This window comes from Bos taurus, chromosome 8 (assembly GCF_002263795.3).
Source record: "Bos taurus isolate L1 Dominette 01449 registration number 42190680 breed Hereford chromosome 8, ARS-UCD2.0, whole genome shotgun sequence".
NCBI classification, from domain to species: Eukaryota; Metazoa; Chordata; class Mammalia; order Artiodactyla; family Bovidae; genus Bos; species Bos taurus.
Genome location: NC_037335.1, coordinates 79,445,574 through 79,459,587, shown reverse-complemented (window position 1 = coordinate 79,459,587; position 14,014 = coordinate 79,445,574). Strand labels below are relative to the sequence as shown.

Below are 14,014 nucleotides of genomic sequence, written 5' to 3'. Positions count from 1 at the left end.
CAACAGGTATTCAATAAAGTTATCGACTGATACTCGCTATAAGAGTATCCCCCAAGCTGTCCAGTCACATCTTACAGTAAGATTGGATTCCAACCTAAAGCGAACTTTGCATTAGTACCATCTTTCAACCTCCCTACCAGCTTGGGGAAGGCGGAAGGGTGGTTTATTGATCTGCGGTAATCCTACACTCCTAAAAACTGCCTCGCTGAACCAAAAAGGAAGACGGCAATGTGTGGAGCTGCCCGGGCCTCGGATCCATTCTGTCCTTGAAAGCTGCAGCTCCCCGGCCTGTGGACTTATCTGAGCTCTTAATCGGCGGCGCCGCACCTTGTCCAGAGGGCAGGGCGAGGTACCGCGCGCCCCCAGAGTCCACAAGGCGGAGCTCATTCCACGTGCCCCAGCGCCGCTAGAGACTGCGAGCCAAGACAGCCGGCAAAGAGACGACCTTTCTTTTGACCCTTGCGCCCCGCGTCACGTGACCGAGGCCCTAGCGTCGCGCCCCGCCCCCCGCCTGTCACTCACATGGATCGCCCAATAGCGATCGCGAGGGCGGGCCCTCGAGGGGTGGAGCCTGGGGCTCCGTGCGCAGGAGCTTGTGGCGTCAGAGCGCTCGCGGTGTCCATGGAGAGAGGTTGAGATGGCCGACCTCCAGCCCTAGACACCGGGGCGGCAGGACGGCGAGAATGTCGGCTTCGTTAGTCCGGGCCACTGTCCGGGCTGTGAGCAAGAGGAAGCTGCAGCCCACCCGGGCCGCCCTCACCCTGGTGAGTGGCTGGGGCGCGTGGCCGGGCCGGTGACATTGGTTCACCTCTGCCCCCCGCAAGGTGGGAGGTCAGGGTGGCGGGACACTGCACGGCCCGACGACTGCGCCCTAGACCCGTTCCGCAGCCGCCGCATCGCCCTCACCGCCTGCTCGCCCCTGCTGCTGAGATAAACAAGCGCGGGCGGGCGCGGCTCCGGGAACCTGGGCCCAGGAACTACGTTTCCCAGCAGGCCGCGCGCTGTAGCGTGCGGAGGGGGGAGGGGCGTTGTGAGCGTGGCCCCCGGCAGTCCAGCGCGGCTTTCCGGGACCCTGGGGCCGCGTAGGGGCTGCAGTGCTGGGGATCGTGGGTGGTTTAGAGGTTGATGTGCCAGGTTCCAGGCGTAACGGGTGAATGAACCAGCTTGAGGCCCTTATGAAGGAGCCGAGTCGAGCCCAGCCGGAGGACCTCAGTGGTGTGCGCGAGGGCCGTGAGAGCACAGACAACAAAGCCCACCACCCCCCTTGCGAAGATCAAAGCTGCAGTGCACAAAGGGTTGCTTCCTGATGTCTGAGGTGGAAGAGGCTTTGAGATACTCTGTGCTTCCAGCAGTCCTAGGCCGTAGTGACTCTGACAAAGAAGAAAGAAGGCTACATTTCTATCCTGAGTGAGTTTACAACGTACTCAGGGTGAAAGGTCAAACACACTCAAAGGGGACCAGAGTACGTGCTGTAGCTCCTTAACAGGATTAACTGTGCATGCTGGTTCCTCGTACTGCCCAGTTTTGTTTTGTTTTTAACTGAGGGAAAAGTCACAGAAGATTAACCATTCTTAAACGTTCGATTCGGTGACGTTTAATACATTCACAGTATTATGGAACTGTAGTTCATACACACACCTGGCCCCAAAGGAAAACCCTCTGCCCATTAAGCAGTCACTATTTGCAGTTTTAAAAGATTAATTTCATAAGAAAACTTACAATCAGCGTTCTTCTCACACACGACTCTTGGTTAAGAAACCTTTGCGCAAGCATTTCCTGAAGACTGGGGAAAAAAGATGAGAATGAATCATGGATTTCGTTCAATCTAATGCCATCAATAACCTCAGATATGCAGATGACACTACCCTTATGGCAGAAAATGAAGAGGAACTAAAAAGCCTCTTGATGAAAGAAGAGAGTGAAAAAGTTGGCTTAAAGCTCAACATTCAGAGAACAATGATTATGGTATCTGGTCCCGTCACTTCATGGGAAATAGATGTGGAAACAGTGTCAGACTTTTTGGGGGCGGGGGGGGGGGGGGCTCCACAATCACTGCAGATGGTGACTGCAGCCATGAAATTAAAACACACTTACTCCTTAGAAGAAAAGTTATGACCAACCTAGATAGCATGTTGAAAAGCAGAGACATTACTTTGCCAACAAAGGTCCGTCTAGTCAAGGCTATGGTTTTTCCAGTGGTCATGTATGGATGCGAGAGTTGAACTGTGAAGAAAGCTGAGTGCCGAAGAATTGATGCTTTTGAACTGTGGTGTCGGAGAAGACTCTTGAGAGTCCCTTGGACTACAAGGAGATCCAACCAGTCCATTCTAAAGGAAATCAGCCCTGGGTGTTCTTTGGAAGGAATAATGCTAAAGCTGAAACTCCAGTACTTTGGCCACCTCGTGTGAAGAGTTGACTCATTGGAAAAAGACTCTGATGCTGGGAGGGATTAGGGGCAGGAGGAAGAGGGGACGACAGAGGATGAGATGGCTGGATGGCATCACCGACTCGATGGACGTGAGTCTTAGTGAACTCCGGGAGATGGTGATGGACAGGGAGGCCTGGCGTGCTGCAGTTCATGGGGTCGCAAAGAGTTGGACACGACTGAGCGACTGAACTGAATGCCATAAGGCTTGCTGCCGGAAAATTAGGATTTAGCGAAACAGAATAAAGTCACAATCAGGTGGGAGAATTTGTTTTCATAATGGGTCAGTGTTTTAGGTCCATAAGGAGGTGATCCTGTATTCTGCATTCCTTTTTTCTGTGCCACCAAGCCCATTGTCATTTCTGAAGGATACACCATTAAGTCTAAGACCTACATTTCCCACCCTCCTGGGACACAGTCATGGGCCAGGCCTTTGGCACCTCTAGAAATGACTGGGAATGATAACCTAGCTCACTTTCTCAGACCTGAGCTCTCAATCCATGCTTGCTCCTTTATACCCGATTACTTGTTCTAGCTTACCAGGCCAATTCTGTCACCAGCACTGCTTTATCATATCAGTGCTCAGTTCACAAGGACTCTGTGTTGCCTTACTTATATCAACATTTCCAGTTAGCGTGCAGGAGTCTATTGTGTGAATTTATCCGACTTAACTCTCTAGTACACTTCAGTCCCTTTCCCTGTGATCTTAGCTGGTGCCAGAACACACTCCTGTTGCTTTCCACCAGAGGTCTGTGGTAGCAGGCTTGCAGTCATTTTAATCCTGGCATGTGTTGCCTAGTCTTAACACACTGGCTTTAACCACATGTATTGATATCTGCCTAATTTTCAAGTGTTTGCAAACATTTAACACCACCATGTTCATTTAAGTGCAAAAGGGGTGAAATCATCAAAGGACTAATGAGTGAAGAGAGATGAGAGCAAATTTAATGAGATAATAAAACTGGTAAGAAGAGAGAAATGTTAGCTAAATATATAAGCTTTGACATAGATATATTTTGACAAGAATTAGATGTATTGCAACCTTGGAGAAGTGCTATACCTGTCAGCAAGAAATATGATTCCATGTTTTCAGCACCAAATTATCAGCAGTAACTGATGTTAATCCAGGAGAAGTTGGCCGTTTGCTGGAAAGAGAGACTTAAAAGACTAGTCCCAGGCACTTTTATGCAGCCCAAGGTAGGTCCTTGATAGAATACCATAAGATTTCAACCCACCACATCAAAGGCAGTACCCTTGATACCTGCAGAGAACATCCAGGGCGGATGACGTCCCCTTCCCCTACTTCCCTGCAGACCCAGGAATTGATGAATGGTATTGAACATACAGGAGCCAGAGTAATTTTACTCTGGCTAACCAAAGAATTTGAAGATTTAACATTCCACTGTTGGCATGCATACATGCTCAGTCACTTCAGTCGTGACTGACTCTCTGCGACCCTATGAACTGTAGCCCGCCAGGCTCCTCTGTCCATGGGATTCTCCAGGCAAGAATACTAGAGCAGGTTGCCATGCCCTCCTCCAGGGGATCTTCCCAACCCAGGGATGGAACCCACGTGTCTTACATCTCCTCCGTTGGCAGGCAGGCTCTTCACCACTAGTGCCACCTGGGAAACCCCCACTGCTGGCAGAGCCCTTTATTTCCATTATACAAATTAGAATCATTGCAGCCCTAATTTGCTGTTAGAGATATACCCACAGCTGGCCTAAAGCTCAGCTAAAGCTGTAAAGATTAATGGCACATAGCCAGCATCATTCTTGATGCACCGGAGAGAAGTTGATTTATTATATACAGTGAGTGTCTTAAGGCTTAATTTTTAGCTGCACCTGGTTGAGAAGGGTATGGAAACAATATAAGTGAAATACACTGGGGCTCAAGGAAGTGTTCACTGAAGAACTAGCCCAGAAGTCCTTTGGAACAGTGACCAAGCTGTGGGATTTGTATATGGAGATAGTTTAAGGGGTATTACACAGGAAACAGTTGGAAGTAGCCTGAATATCTAACAATGAAAGGTCAGTTACATTAGAGTGAATCCTGTTGGTAGATAGGTAAATCATGATTGTAAATCATTATTTTTTTTTTAAAGGTTTGGGAGTCATAATTCTTCATTCTTTGACTTGGTAGTCCTGTGCAACTTTTTGAATATTTAATCTTTAATACCTAAATCACAGAATGATGATGTATATAAACCATTAAGCATCTGGAAAGTACTCAGCAAACAGTGAATATATGTATGTTATTATACTGTGTGTCAAATAAGAAGCATGTTAAACTTTCAAAAGTAGGCTACAAATTGTGAATAGATACAATGATTACCTGCAGACACAGAAATAGTAAAAGGCAAAAGGGAAACAGCACCATAATGCCATAGCTGTTAAAGAATGAATTAAACAGAGTATACTGTAATATTCACTGGCTACTTATCTGCCATCTTTTAAACTGTAAAATGTCAGATTTATTATGAAACTAAAATAGGTTGTAGCTGTTGGCTCATATTTAGTATACATAATCATGGAGTTAACTTTGGGTTTTAATCTTGTTTCCTTAAACAGCAAAAAATGAAAATTGCCTGGGGAATGACTAAGGAAATACAGTATTGAGGATGGAAAGTTTCTGCTACAAGGAATAGAAACCCTATGGCATTGGATAAAGTAAAAGTATGTTGCTATGAAGTAGTTAAAGTTTTTTCATCTACAGTGCCTTTTCCCGTAATTTCGGCAACAAAAACAGACTGGAACTCTTATTTTTTTAAGGCCAAAATGTCTCACTCAAAGATACTCTCACTTGAAAGAATGTGTTGTTCTGTGATACACGTATGAAAGACATCATTATATTTCATTGAGTTTCTGGGGCTGCTTAAATTTTAATTCACTGACCAAATCTCAGGTGAATTAGACTCATTAATTATACATAAATTTCTTGGACAGATGTGGGTTTCTGAATTGTTTGGGGGAGTATGTTGAAGTTGGAGAGCCATTAGGCATGCAGCGTGTTGTTTTGAAGTTTTTATATTATTTCCTGGAAGGATCTTAGATCCCAAATGTTTCCTGTTCAGTCGTTCTGACTTGTTCTGAAAATCTATCTCTTGGAAGATTCTTTCCCCTGAATTGAGTATTCAGCAAGGTTATCCATCCTCATTAATAGCACTCCTCCCAAGGGGGTACGTTTGGTTTCTGCCTGACACTAGACAGTGAAGACACGTTTTGATTCCTGTAATGACAGTTCCCCAACACAGGTTATTTTTCCCTCAAGCTCCTTTCAGTATGAGATGTTGAACATCAACCACTTTGTGATAAGTGAACCACTCTCTCTAAATTGTTTTTGTTTGGTTGCTTAAGTGTTTTCTACCAGGAGTTGAAAAAAAAAGGAAACATGTTACTTTTGTAAAGGCAAATTAGACAAGTTAGACAGTTATAGGGCTCAGGAGTTCCCTGGTTGTCCAGTGGTCAGGGTTTGTTGCTTTCACTGCCAGAGACTGGCCCAGGTCCAGTCTCTGGTTGGGATGAAAAGAAACACCAGGGGGTGTAGGAGCAGCGTAGCGTGCATGCCCCGATCTTATATCACACAGCGGCACACCTCCGAGCCACCAGCTATAAACCAAGGTTCCACATCAGGTTGGACTTGCAGCAGATATTTTCCGGTGGCTGTGACATGTATTTTTTAATTTACTGAAAATCTGTTGATTGTAATTTGATAGTAATTAGGTTAATTTCTCTCACAAGGGAAATTTGACCGGGAAATTTTGGAAAGCTAGTTTTTACTGGCAGTCATTTAGAAGGGTAAATAAGCACTTAAAATTTTTTTCACTAATATTTCTGTAACTATTTGAAGCTGACATACTGTAATCTCAAAAAAAAAAAAAAAAAATCCATAATCCTTCAGCATTTCCTCCTTTCCCCGACCACCATCCCATTCCAAGTTGTTGCTCTGTTGGCTCCTGTTCTGATAGAACTGTGGGAAATGGCCTTTTAAAACCTTAACCCACTGTGATTCATTTAACTTTTTTTTTCAATGATGCACAGTAAGAAATATGTACACAGCATGTATTAATAACCGAAGTCAAAGTTTCACAAACTGAATCAAGTTCAGTGCATTGATTTATCTTCTATTTTGGTGGGGAGGGAGAGGGTTGATTTTTTTAATGCCAGTCTCAACCTTCTAAATTGGTTTCATGACTTTTCTTGGGCCCAGACTCTGCTTCAGCATCTTCATTTCTGGCCAAGCCCCCACAAGACGGAGTGAAAGAGCGCACCCGGGCCATCCGTGGAGTCCGCTCCCCCAGCACAGGCATGAGTTACGGCCCCAGTGATGGTCATAATGTCCACTCAATTTAATAACCAGGGAAATGCATGTATAGAAATTAGAGAGCCAGCACAGCATTGCCAGCTGGAGGAGCTAGTAAAACAAAAAGTAGGAAAGATGCCTCTTCATGATGACATACTCTCATCATTGTAGTAACAGATGGCTTACGTTGAGCTCTTTGTTCCGGGCACTGTTCTAGATGCTCTTCATTAATTTGCTCATTTACTTTTCACAAGAATCCTGAGGAAGAGGGACTTTTATCCCTGTTTAAGCCAAGTACTGAGCTAAGACACAGCTAAGAAGTAGACTAAGAATGCCCTGGGACAGGCTTTCTCCCTGGAAAAGCTTTTTCCTCAAGGAAGTTTATCTATACACATGTAGTAAGTACATCGAGACATTTTATTTTGAGAAAACTAGACTCAGTTAAACAGCATTTCTCCTGAAAACTCTTATGTGTCCTTCTTTGTATCTTTGACTAGTGTAGTTCTGGTCGTTTAGATATCCGAGATGCTGATTTAGGAATCTGAACATTTGGTGGGATTGGCATGAGAGGCACACTCTGTGTTATTTGATGTGTTATTACTCTATGTTACTTTTTTCTCTTAAGTGTGCATTTGTTGGCTCTGAATAGGTTTAGGGTAAGCAGAATGAGCAACAGAGTTAATAATGACCAACAGGGAAAATGCCTGAAAGTTGCCTCTCCCAGTGCAGCGCTTGATGTCACTCACAGAGTGTTGAGTGCCTTCTGGGTGTCAGACAGTGTGCCTTTTGCTGAGCATCATGTAGGGATACAAAGTATATGCTGACCAGAAAAATTAAGTTTGTGATCTAAGTAGATAGTACCATAGAGATTATGACGGGAGCCCCTCCTTGACCAGAGTAGAGGAAGGAGGGATGAAGAGGATGTTGCTAGTAGATATATTTTTTTTTAATTTTAAAGTGTTTTTAATTGAGTAGAGTTCATATGCCTCCATAAAATCCAAAAGGTACTTTGGCAAGAATGGAACATAAATTCATCCCATGAATTTGTTAAAGATTAGTCCTGAATTCTTAAAGCCTAGGAAATACAATGCTTTGAAGAACGAAAAATTTGTAACTAACAACTTGATAACCTTTTCTTTTTTCAGACACCTTCAGCAGTAAACAAGATAAAACAACTTCTTAAAGATAAGCCTGAACATGTAAGTAAAACCAATCAGACAAATATTTCCTAACAAATTGAAGTTGTGTTTCCACAATATGTTTATCTTGTGATAAACAGTATACTTTCATTAATTAGGGGTTTTTATTTAAAAAGTGAAATATGCTCGTGATTGTTAAATGCAAATAACACAGGTTGTTATGAAAAGGAAGTCACTCTCTCACCCCACATTCTTTGTTCACTCTCCCTTCAAAGAGGCAGCCTCCTCGTGTCCTTGCAGAGACATCTGTAGTTTATTTATACCTCGACCAGGGTTTCTCAGCCTCAGCACCGGTGATGTCTTGGACTGGGTAGTTCTTTGTTGAGAGTGAATTGCAGGATGTTTAGCAGCACCTCTCGCCTCTGCCAGAGTAATTCCCTGAGGGGAACCACCAGCCTGGGCTTTGCTTTTTACGTTTGCATGTGTGTCTCTTTTCCTACCTGGGTGAAAACATATCATGCAGGCTGTGATAACGCTTTGCTTTGCCCCTGATAATATAGTGTGAACATCCTTCCCTGTCCTTATGTAAGGTCCTCATGCTTTTTCATGGCTGCATAGACTAGTATATTCCACTGAACAAGTTTATGTAGCCAGGCTCTCATATAAAAGGTCTTTGGGGTTGTTCTCTTTCGATGCTGCCACAAATATTATTCAGCATGTATTTACTGTCTGTAGCATGCCATTGCTCTAGACCTGTAGGCGTAGCTTAGTTCATCTATGTCGACTATATTCTTAGATGTAGAATTGTTCAACAAGGGGTGTGCATATCATCTTAGTGCATCATTAATTATCTAAGGGATATGTAAATGACTTCCAAAACAATCAATATTTGGTGATTAGACAACAGAGTAATTTCTGGGTTCTTTTGCACAATCTGTGTTACGGTATAATGGGAGTTCTAGCATGTTCCTCCTAAGAATTATTAAATCTAAAGTGTATCAGTGTTCCAACTCAGTTTGGGTAGACTAAAGACCAGAGCATAAATTGACGAGTTGACACAATTTTGCTTTGTAGTGTTGAGGCATGTTTGTTCACGATGTGAAAAGGGTTGACCAGGTGCTTCATCAGGTGTTACTTGTGGCGTAAGCACTTCCTTTTCCAAACTCTAGTTACCTAAAGTGCCTGAGTCTATTCCTGATAGTTGAACTTCCTGCTACTGTGAGTCTTCTGTTGTAAAGATAAAAGCTAAGTTAAATATTTATGACATGTGCTCCAGAATTTCAGTCAGGCAGTTTATTATTTATCATGTTGAGTATGTGGAATTTCCTCACAGATTCTCAAAGCTGTCCTCTGAAAGTGTGGTAAGACTACTGTCTCCTTGTTTGAGGACAGAAGAGAGTGCTCTGAGTGCTCCGGTTCCTCAGAACCCCCAGATGGCTTAGCATCTAACTCACGCTCTTCACCAGCTGTCTTCCCACGTTATAGTTACTTTACTGGAGCAAGCACATGTTACTGCTTTTCAGGGAAACAAGATGAGCTTACTAAAATGATACTTCTTATGATAATGCTATATACACACATGAAAAAGAAGATGGGACCCCAGAATAGAAATTGGGGAAATGTTAGAAAATTACACAGACGCAGACATTAGTATTTTAAAAGTGCTCTTTGATCACTTTTTAAATTTCCTGTGTCTGTGTTGACTGCAATCTTTTGCTTTCTGGTAGTCGAGAATGTTTACAGAATTACGGCCCCATGTCACGTAGAGGCAAAATGAGATTGCCAGGTGACGGCCTATGAACCTTGGTGAACCTGTAGGGAGACTTCTGGGAGCGTGGAGCAAAAACATTTTTGAGAAAGTCCAATTTTCTTAGATAGTCATCTCTGCTGTTGGATATTTTTTTCCTTTAAAAAAAGCAAAGGTGATTATTCCTTTTTGGATTAAAATTCTTCCCTTAAAAATGGTTATTCCCAGACTAAATGGCTAATAGTAATCGTTAAGTAGTGAACTTGGGTTTAGGTATAGTGGAATATTATAAAGGCATTAATTGCAAATGGTAATTATGCAAGTTAATTACATGGGGAAATGTTTTAAGTGGAAAAAACAGAGAGTAAACTTTTTTATTTCTACTCCTAATAAAAGCTATGCTTGGGGAATGCCCTGGAAGTCCATTGATTAGGACCTTGGGCTTTCACCGCCAAGGGGGCAGGTTCAGTCCCTGGTCAAGGAAGTAAGATCCTACGAGCTGTATGATGTAGCCAAAAGAAATTTAGGTTTTATATGACATAGGCTGAGAGAAAACAGGAAGAAACACATAGCTCATTTTTATAGTAGCGATGACTATAATTTTGGGGGGCAGTTTTCCCTTTGTATTTTTTCTTTGTATATAATTGGTTTTTATTCTTTTTCAGATCCCTGCCAGCATTGTAGTGATACGTGTAGATAATTGAGATGTTTATATGCTAGTTTCTCATTCTGCTTCCTAAAGGGACATTTTATAACAGAAATCTAATATTTATCTTTCACTTTTGAAGAAATGAATATCAGATAGGGCTTTTATTAATATAATTGTTTAATCTGTGCTACCTCAAAACCAAGTTTACTTTTACAATGCCTTTTCAGGTTGGTGTGAAAGTTGGTGTCCGAACCAGGGGTTGTAATGGCCTTTCCTACACTTTAGAATATACAAAGACAAAAGGAGACTCTGATGAAGAAGTTATTCAAGATGGTGAGCTTTAAACAAACTTTTTCTGGGCACTCTGTTCTACCTAAAATGTTGAGCCTTCTGAAGCCTGAAGAGTAATGATGATAATAGTAAGAATGGTGTCTAATGCTCACTATGAGGGAGACGTGGTTTAACAAGCTTTCATATGTTAACTGTTTTATGCACAGCAACTAAATGCAAATAGTTCTATATTGCCCCCATTTGGCAGATGAAGAAACTGAGGCACTAAGAGGTTAAATATGTTTGCGTAAGGTCACACAGCTAGGAAATGGCCTTGTGAACATTTGAACCCAATCAAGTTTACCCCGGAGCTGTCCTCTTAGTAACCAGTTGATATATTATTGGATAAACTTACTTGTTTCAGTTATGAAAGGTTATCATTGTGTGTCTAAAGATTTTAAGATGATAAAACTTCAACCACTTGAATGAACCAACCACTTTGGTGTGAAGCATCTACATCAAATAAGTAAATATTATTTTAAAATCAATGCATAAAAGTATCTTAATCCTGTAATCTTTTATCTGACTCAGTTTCTTGTAAGGAAGAAAGCTTTCTTAATCCATTTGTATTTATGAGGATACCTACCTCCACCTACATAGTAACTAGGAAGTTATGTTATCAGTTTTCCAATCCGTAAGTAGAAAAACAGAACTACTTGTCCTGATCACTCTGATTTCATCTTATTAAATCAGTCCATTGTATCATAGTCCTTTGTGTTTCTCTAGGCTTGGAGGTTTTTTGTGTGCACAGATGTCATTTCAGGATGTTCATTAATGTTATTGACTGCATCTTTACAGCACTCTTACTGAGAATATACAGATTTTCATCATGTGGCAAATTTCAGTTTTACATAGAATTGCCATGGAATTTGCTTGTGTACAGCTGTCTAGCCTAGTACAATTGTTTTTGACATAAATTATTGTGTAGGAAAGGGGACAGACAGGAAACTGAGCACTGCATTCCTTAAAGGAAATGAGACAGATTCAAAAGCGTCTTGTTTGACTTCTGTTAGTGGTTACTATTTAAAGTTCAGTTGTGCTTTGAATCAGCACGTTCCAGGGTGAGCATGACTCATGTTCTATGACTCAACGTTTTCTTCTCCCTCAGGAGTCAGAGTGTTCATCGAGAAGAAAGCACAGCTAACACTGTTAGGAACAGAAATGGACTATGTTGAAGACAAATTATCCAGTGAGTTTGTGTTCAATAACCCAAACATCAAAGGAACATGTGGCTGTGGAGAAAGCTTTAACATTTGACTCCTCAGGACTGCTCGGGCTGTAGGCCGCCGGAGACCTGTGGAAGCTCTGGGGCTTACTGAAGAAACCATGTGACTGTCACGTGATTAAGGTGTGTAATGTATGGCTGCCTTCCAAGGAAAATAAAGTGATGCATTCGAAAATGAAGCCAGTGTGTTAGATTCCAGAGAATTGATACTTTTGTTCTATATACGAGACAGAAAATGAGAATCCATTGCTCTCTTTGGGTCATCTTTCTGATCTGTAAAGAAAAAGTTAAATTCTCCTTCCTGCATCCTTTCTGTTAGAACTGGTTCCATGAAAGTGGCCTTCCTGGGAGGATTTCAGAAAACGTATTCTTAACAGCTGTGCTTTGGTAGATCTTTCACTTCCCTTCAGAGGCAAGAAGTGTAGACTGCTGGTGTTCTGTGATGGTGTACTGTTTTCCTACCCAGACTTGGCATCGTGTTCCTACATTTTTCATCCAGAATTTCAGCATCAGATGCCTCATTTGCTTATCACCCTGTAGCATCCCCAGCCATTAGATTAAAATAGTGGACAAAGCTTTCCTTGAACTATAGTGCCGAACAGTTCCCAGTGATGAGATCAGAAGGTAAATACTTCACCACCTGTTTTTAAGTCCATTTCTTTTGCCACTCTTAAGTGTCTGCCCAGAGGTGAGACCTCAAGCTGACTCAGATCCTTTCTCTTAAAGTCTCTTTAAGGGACTTCCCTGGTGGTCCAGTGGTTAAGATTCCCCGCTTCCACTGCAGGGGTCATGGGTTCCATCCCTGATCAGGGAAATATGCTGCATGGCAAGGCCAAAAAAAAACAGCAGGAAGTTCTCTGAAAAGCCATCTAACCCATTCACTCAATTCTTTACCTGGGGAATAAAACCAGAGGAATGCTGATGGGCTTTTGTCCCCCGACACTGCAGGCTGGATTGGGGCAGAGCGGGGACCACCTACATCTCCTGTCTTGGAGGTGCCACACCAGCTCTGTGCTCTGAGGCAGTCAGTGGAGGTAAATGGGTGATCTGGCTTCTTTACCTGGTCAGCATTTTGATTAGATTTCCTTGTAATTTGGAAAGCATATTTAGCTTTATTTTATTTGGGGTGAGAAGAGTCTTATTTTAAAACCCATTTATGTGAATCACCATCTTATTTCACTAAGACTTGGAACAGTAGTTCATACTAGCAGGGAAGAGGACACTGTAGCAACCCAGAATTGTTCTTTTGGAATGTGGTAGTGATTGTGAAGCAGAACACGGGCATCTTTTCTTGTAATTCCCAGCATGTGTACACTTTCTGGATCCTAAGTCCAGTTGCTAAAAGTTTAAGCCTAATATTTTAACCTAACATTTTTATCACCACGCTTTCTTAAAGAATGTTCCTTTTGTCCTTTAGTTATCAATTTTCCTGGATTTGACTTATTAAGTATTCTATGAGATGACATATTTGCTGCTTTTGAAGGCCTGTTCTTATGAATTGAAGTAGCCGAGTTCCTTTATGTTTGACATATTTACTAAGGTACCTGGCACAAGATGCCCCAAAACCTAGAGCAGCAGCTTTATGTAAATGCTTATGAATTTGTATTGTTACTATAATTGTCAACCCACTTATAATTTATGCAATACTGTATATATGTAGAGATTGAATTGCCAATAAAAAAAAAAAAAGAAAAGTAGCCTCTTTGTGATCATAAAGTTGCCTTTTCTTTTAAGACAGCAGGATTTGGGAGTAGAGCCATCGTTGCTACTAGTAGGTAATGCTGGATTTTTCTAACCAGTCTCCCTGCCGCCAGGATTTTCCACACCCAATTCTGTTCCCTCCACTCTTTCAGTAGCTGGGTTCCTTGTGCAGCCTGTTGACAGACCATTTCAGACTGCTCTGGGCTCCAGAGTCCTCATCCTCATCCTCAGCCTCTCGTGCATTGTCTTTCCCCATTTCATTCTAAGGGTCATTCGCTTCATCCAAACTGCTGCCTACACCCTCCCACGCAGATTTGTTCTTTCCTTTCTCACGTGGTATTACTCCTGATACGGAATGCCTTTTCCAACTCTGTGACTTGAGCTTTATGTTCATCTCCTACACAAAGCTGCTTAGCAGTTACCTTCAGGCGTATTTGTAAGCACCTGGTCTCTCCCATCCCTGAAACGTCAAAGATAACCAGAGACAGGCTCTGAT

At 42.4% G+C, this 14,014-nt stretch overlaps 1 protein-coding gene across 3 annotated transcripts; it reads left to right on the top strand.

Moving 5' to 3' along the window:
* Window positions 1–603: 603 nt before the first annotated feature.
* On the top strand, window positions 604–13,514 carry ISCA1 (iron-sulfur cluster assembly 1). 3 transcript variants are annotated; one of them, XM_059889063.1, is made up of 6 exons: window positions 604–764; window positions 3,519–3,622; window positions 4,996–5,100; window positions 7,873–7,926; window positions 10,490–10,595; window positions 11,701–11,996. In XM_059889063.1, the coding sequence occupies exons 3-6, from the start codon at window positions 5,080–5,082 to the stop codon at window positions 11,847–11,849; spliced, it is 330 nt and encodes a 109-aa protein (XP_059745046.1). In that variant the 5' UTR covers window positions 604–764; window positions 3,519–3,622; window positions 4,996–5,079; the 3' UTR covers window positions 11,850–11,996. The 3 variants fall into 3 exon arrangements, with proteins under 3 accessions (XP_059745046.1, XP_024851456.1, NP_001029642.1); XM_024995688.2 differs by lacking the exon at window positions 3,519–3,622; NM_001034470.2 differs by lacking the exons at window positions 3,519–3,622; window positions 4,996–5,100 and having other exon boundaries at window positions 11,701–13,514.
* Window positions 13,515–14,014: the final 500 nt, after the last annotated feature.

Bases quoted from the DNA above. Each gene is read 5' to 3' on its own strand.
- ISCA1 (NM_001034470.2), top strand. From the start codon at position 684: ATGTCGGCTTCGTTAGTCCGGGCCACTGTCCGGGCTGTGAGCAAGAGG. The intron at 765-7,872 runs GTGAGTGGCTGG...TTCTTTTTTCAG, and splicing joins CCCGGGCCGCCCTCACCCTG to ACACCTTCAGCAGTAAACAA. The intron at 10,596-11,700 runs GTGAGCTTTAAA...CTTCTCCCTCAG, and splicing joins TGAAGAAGTTATTCAAGATG to GAGTCAGAGTGTTCATCGAG.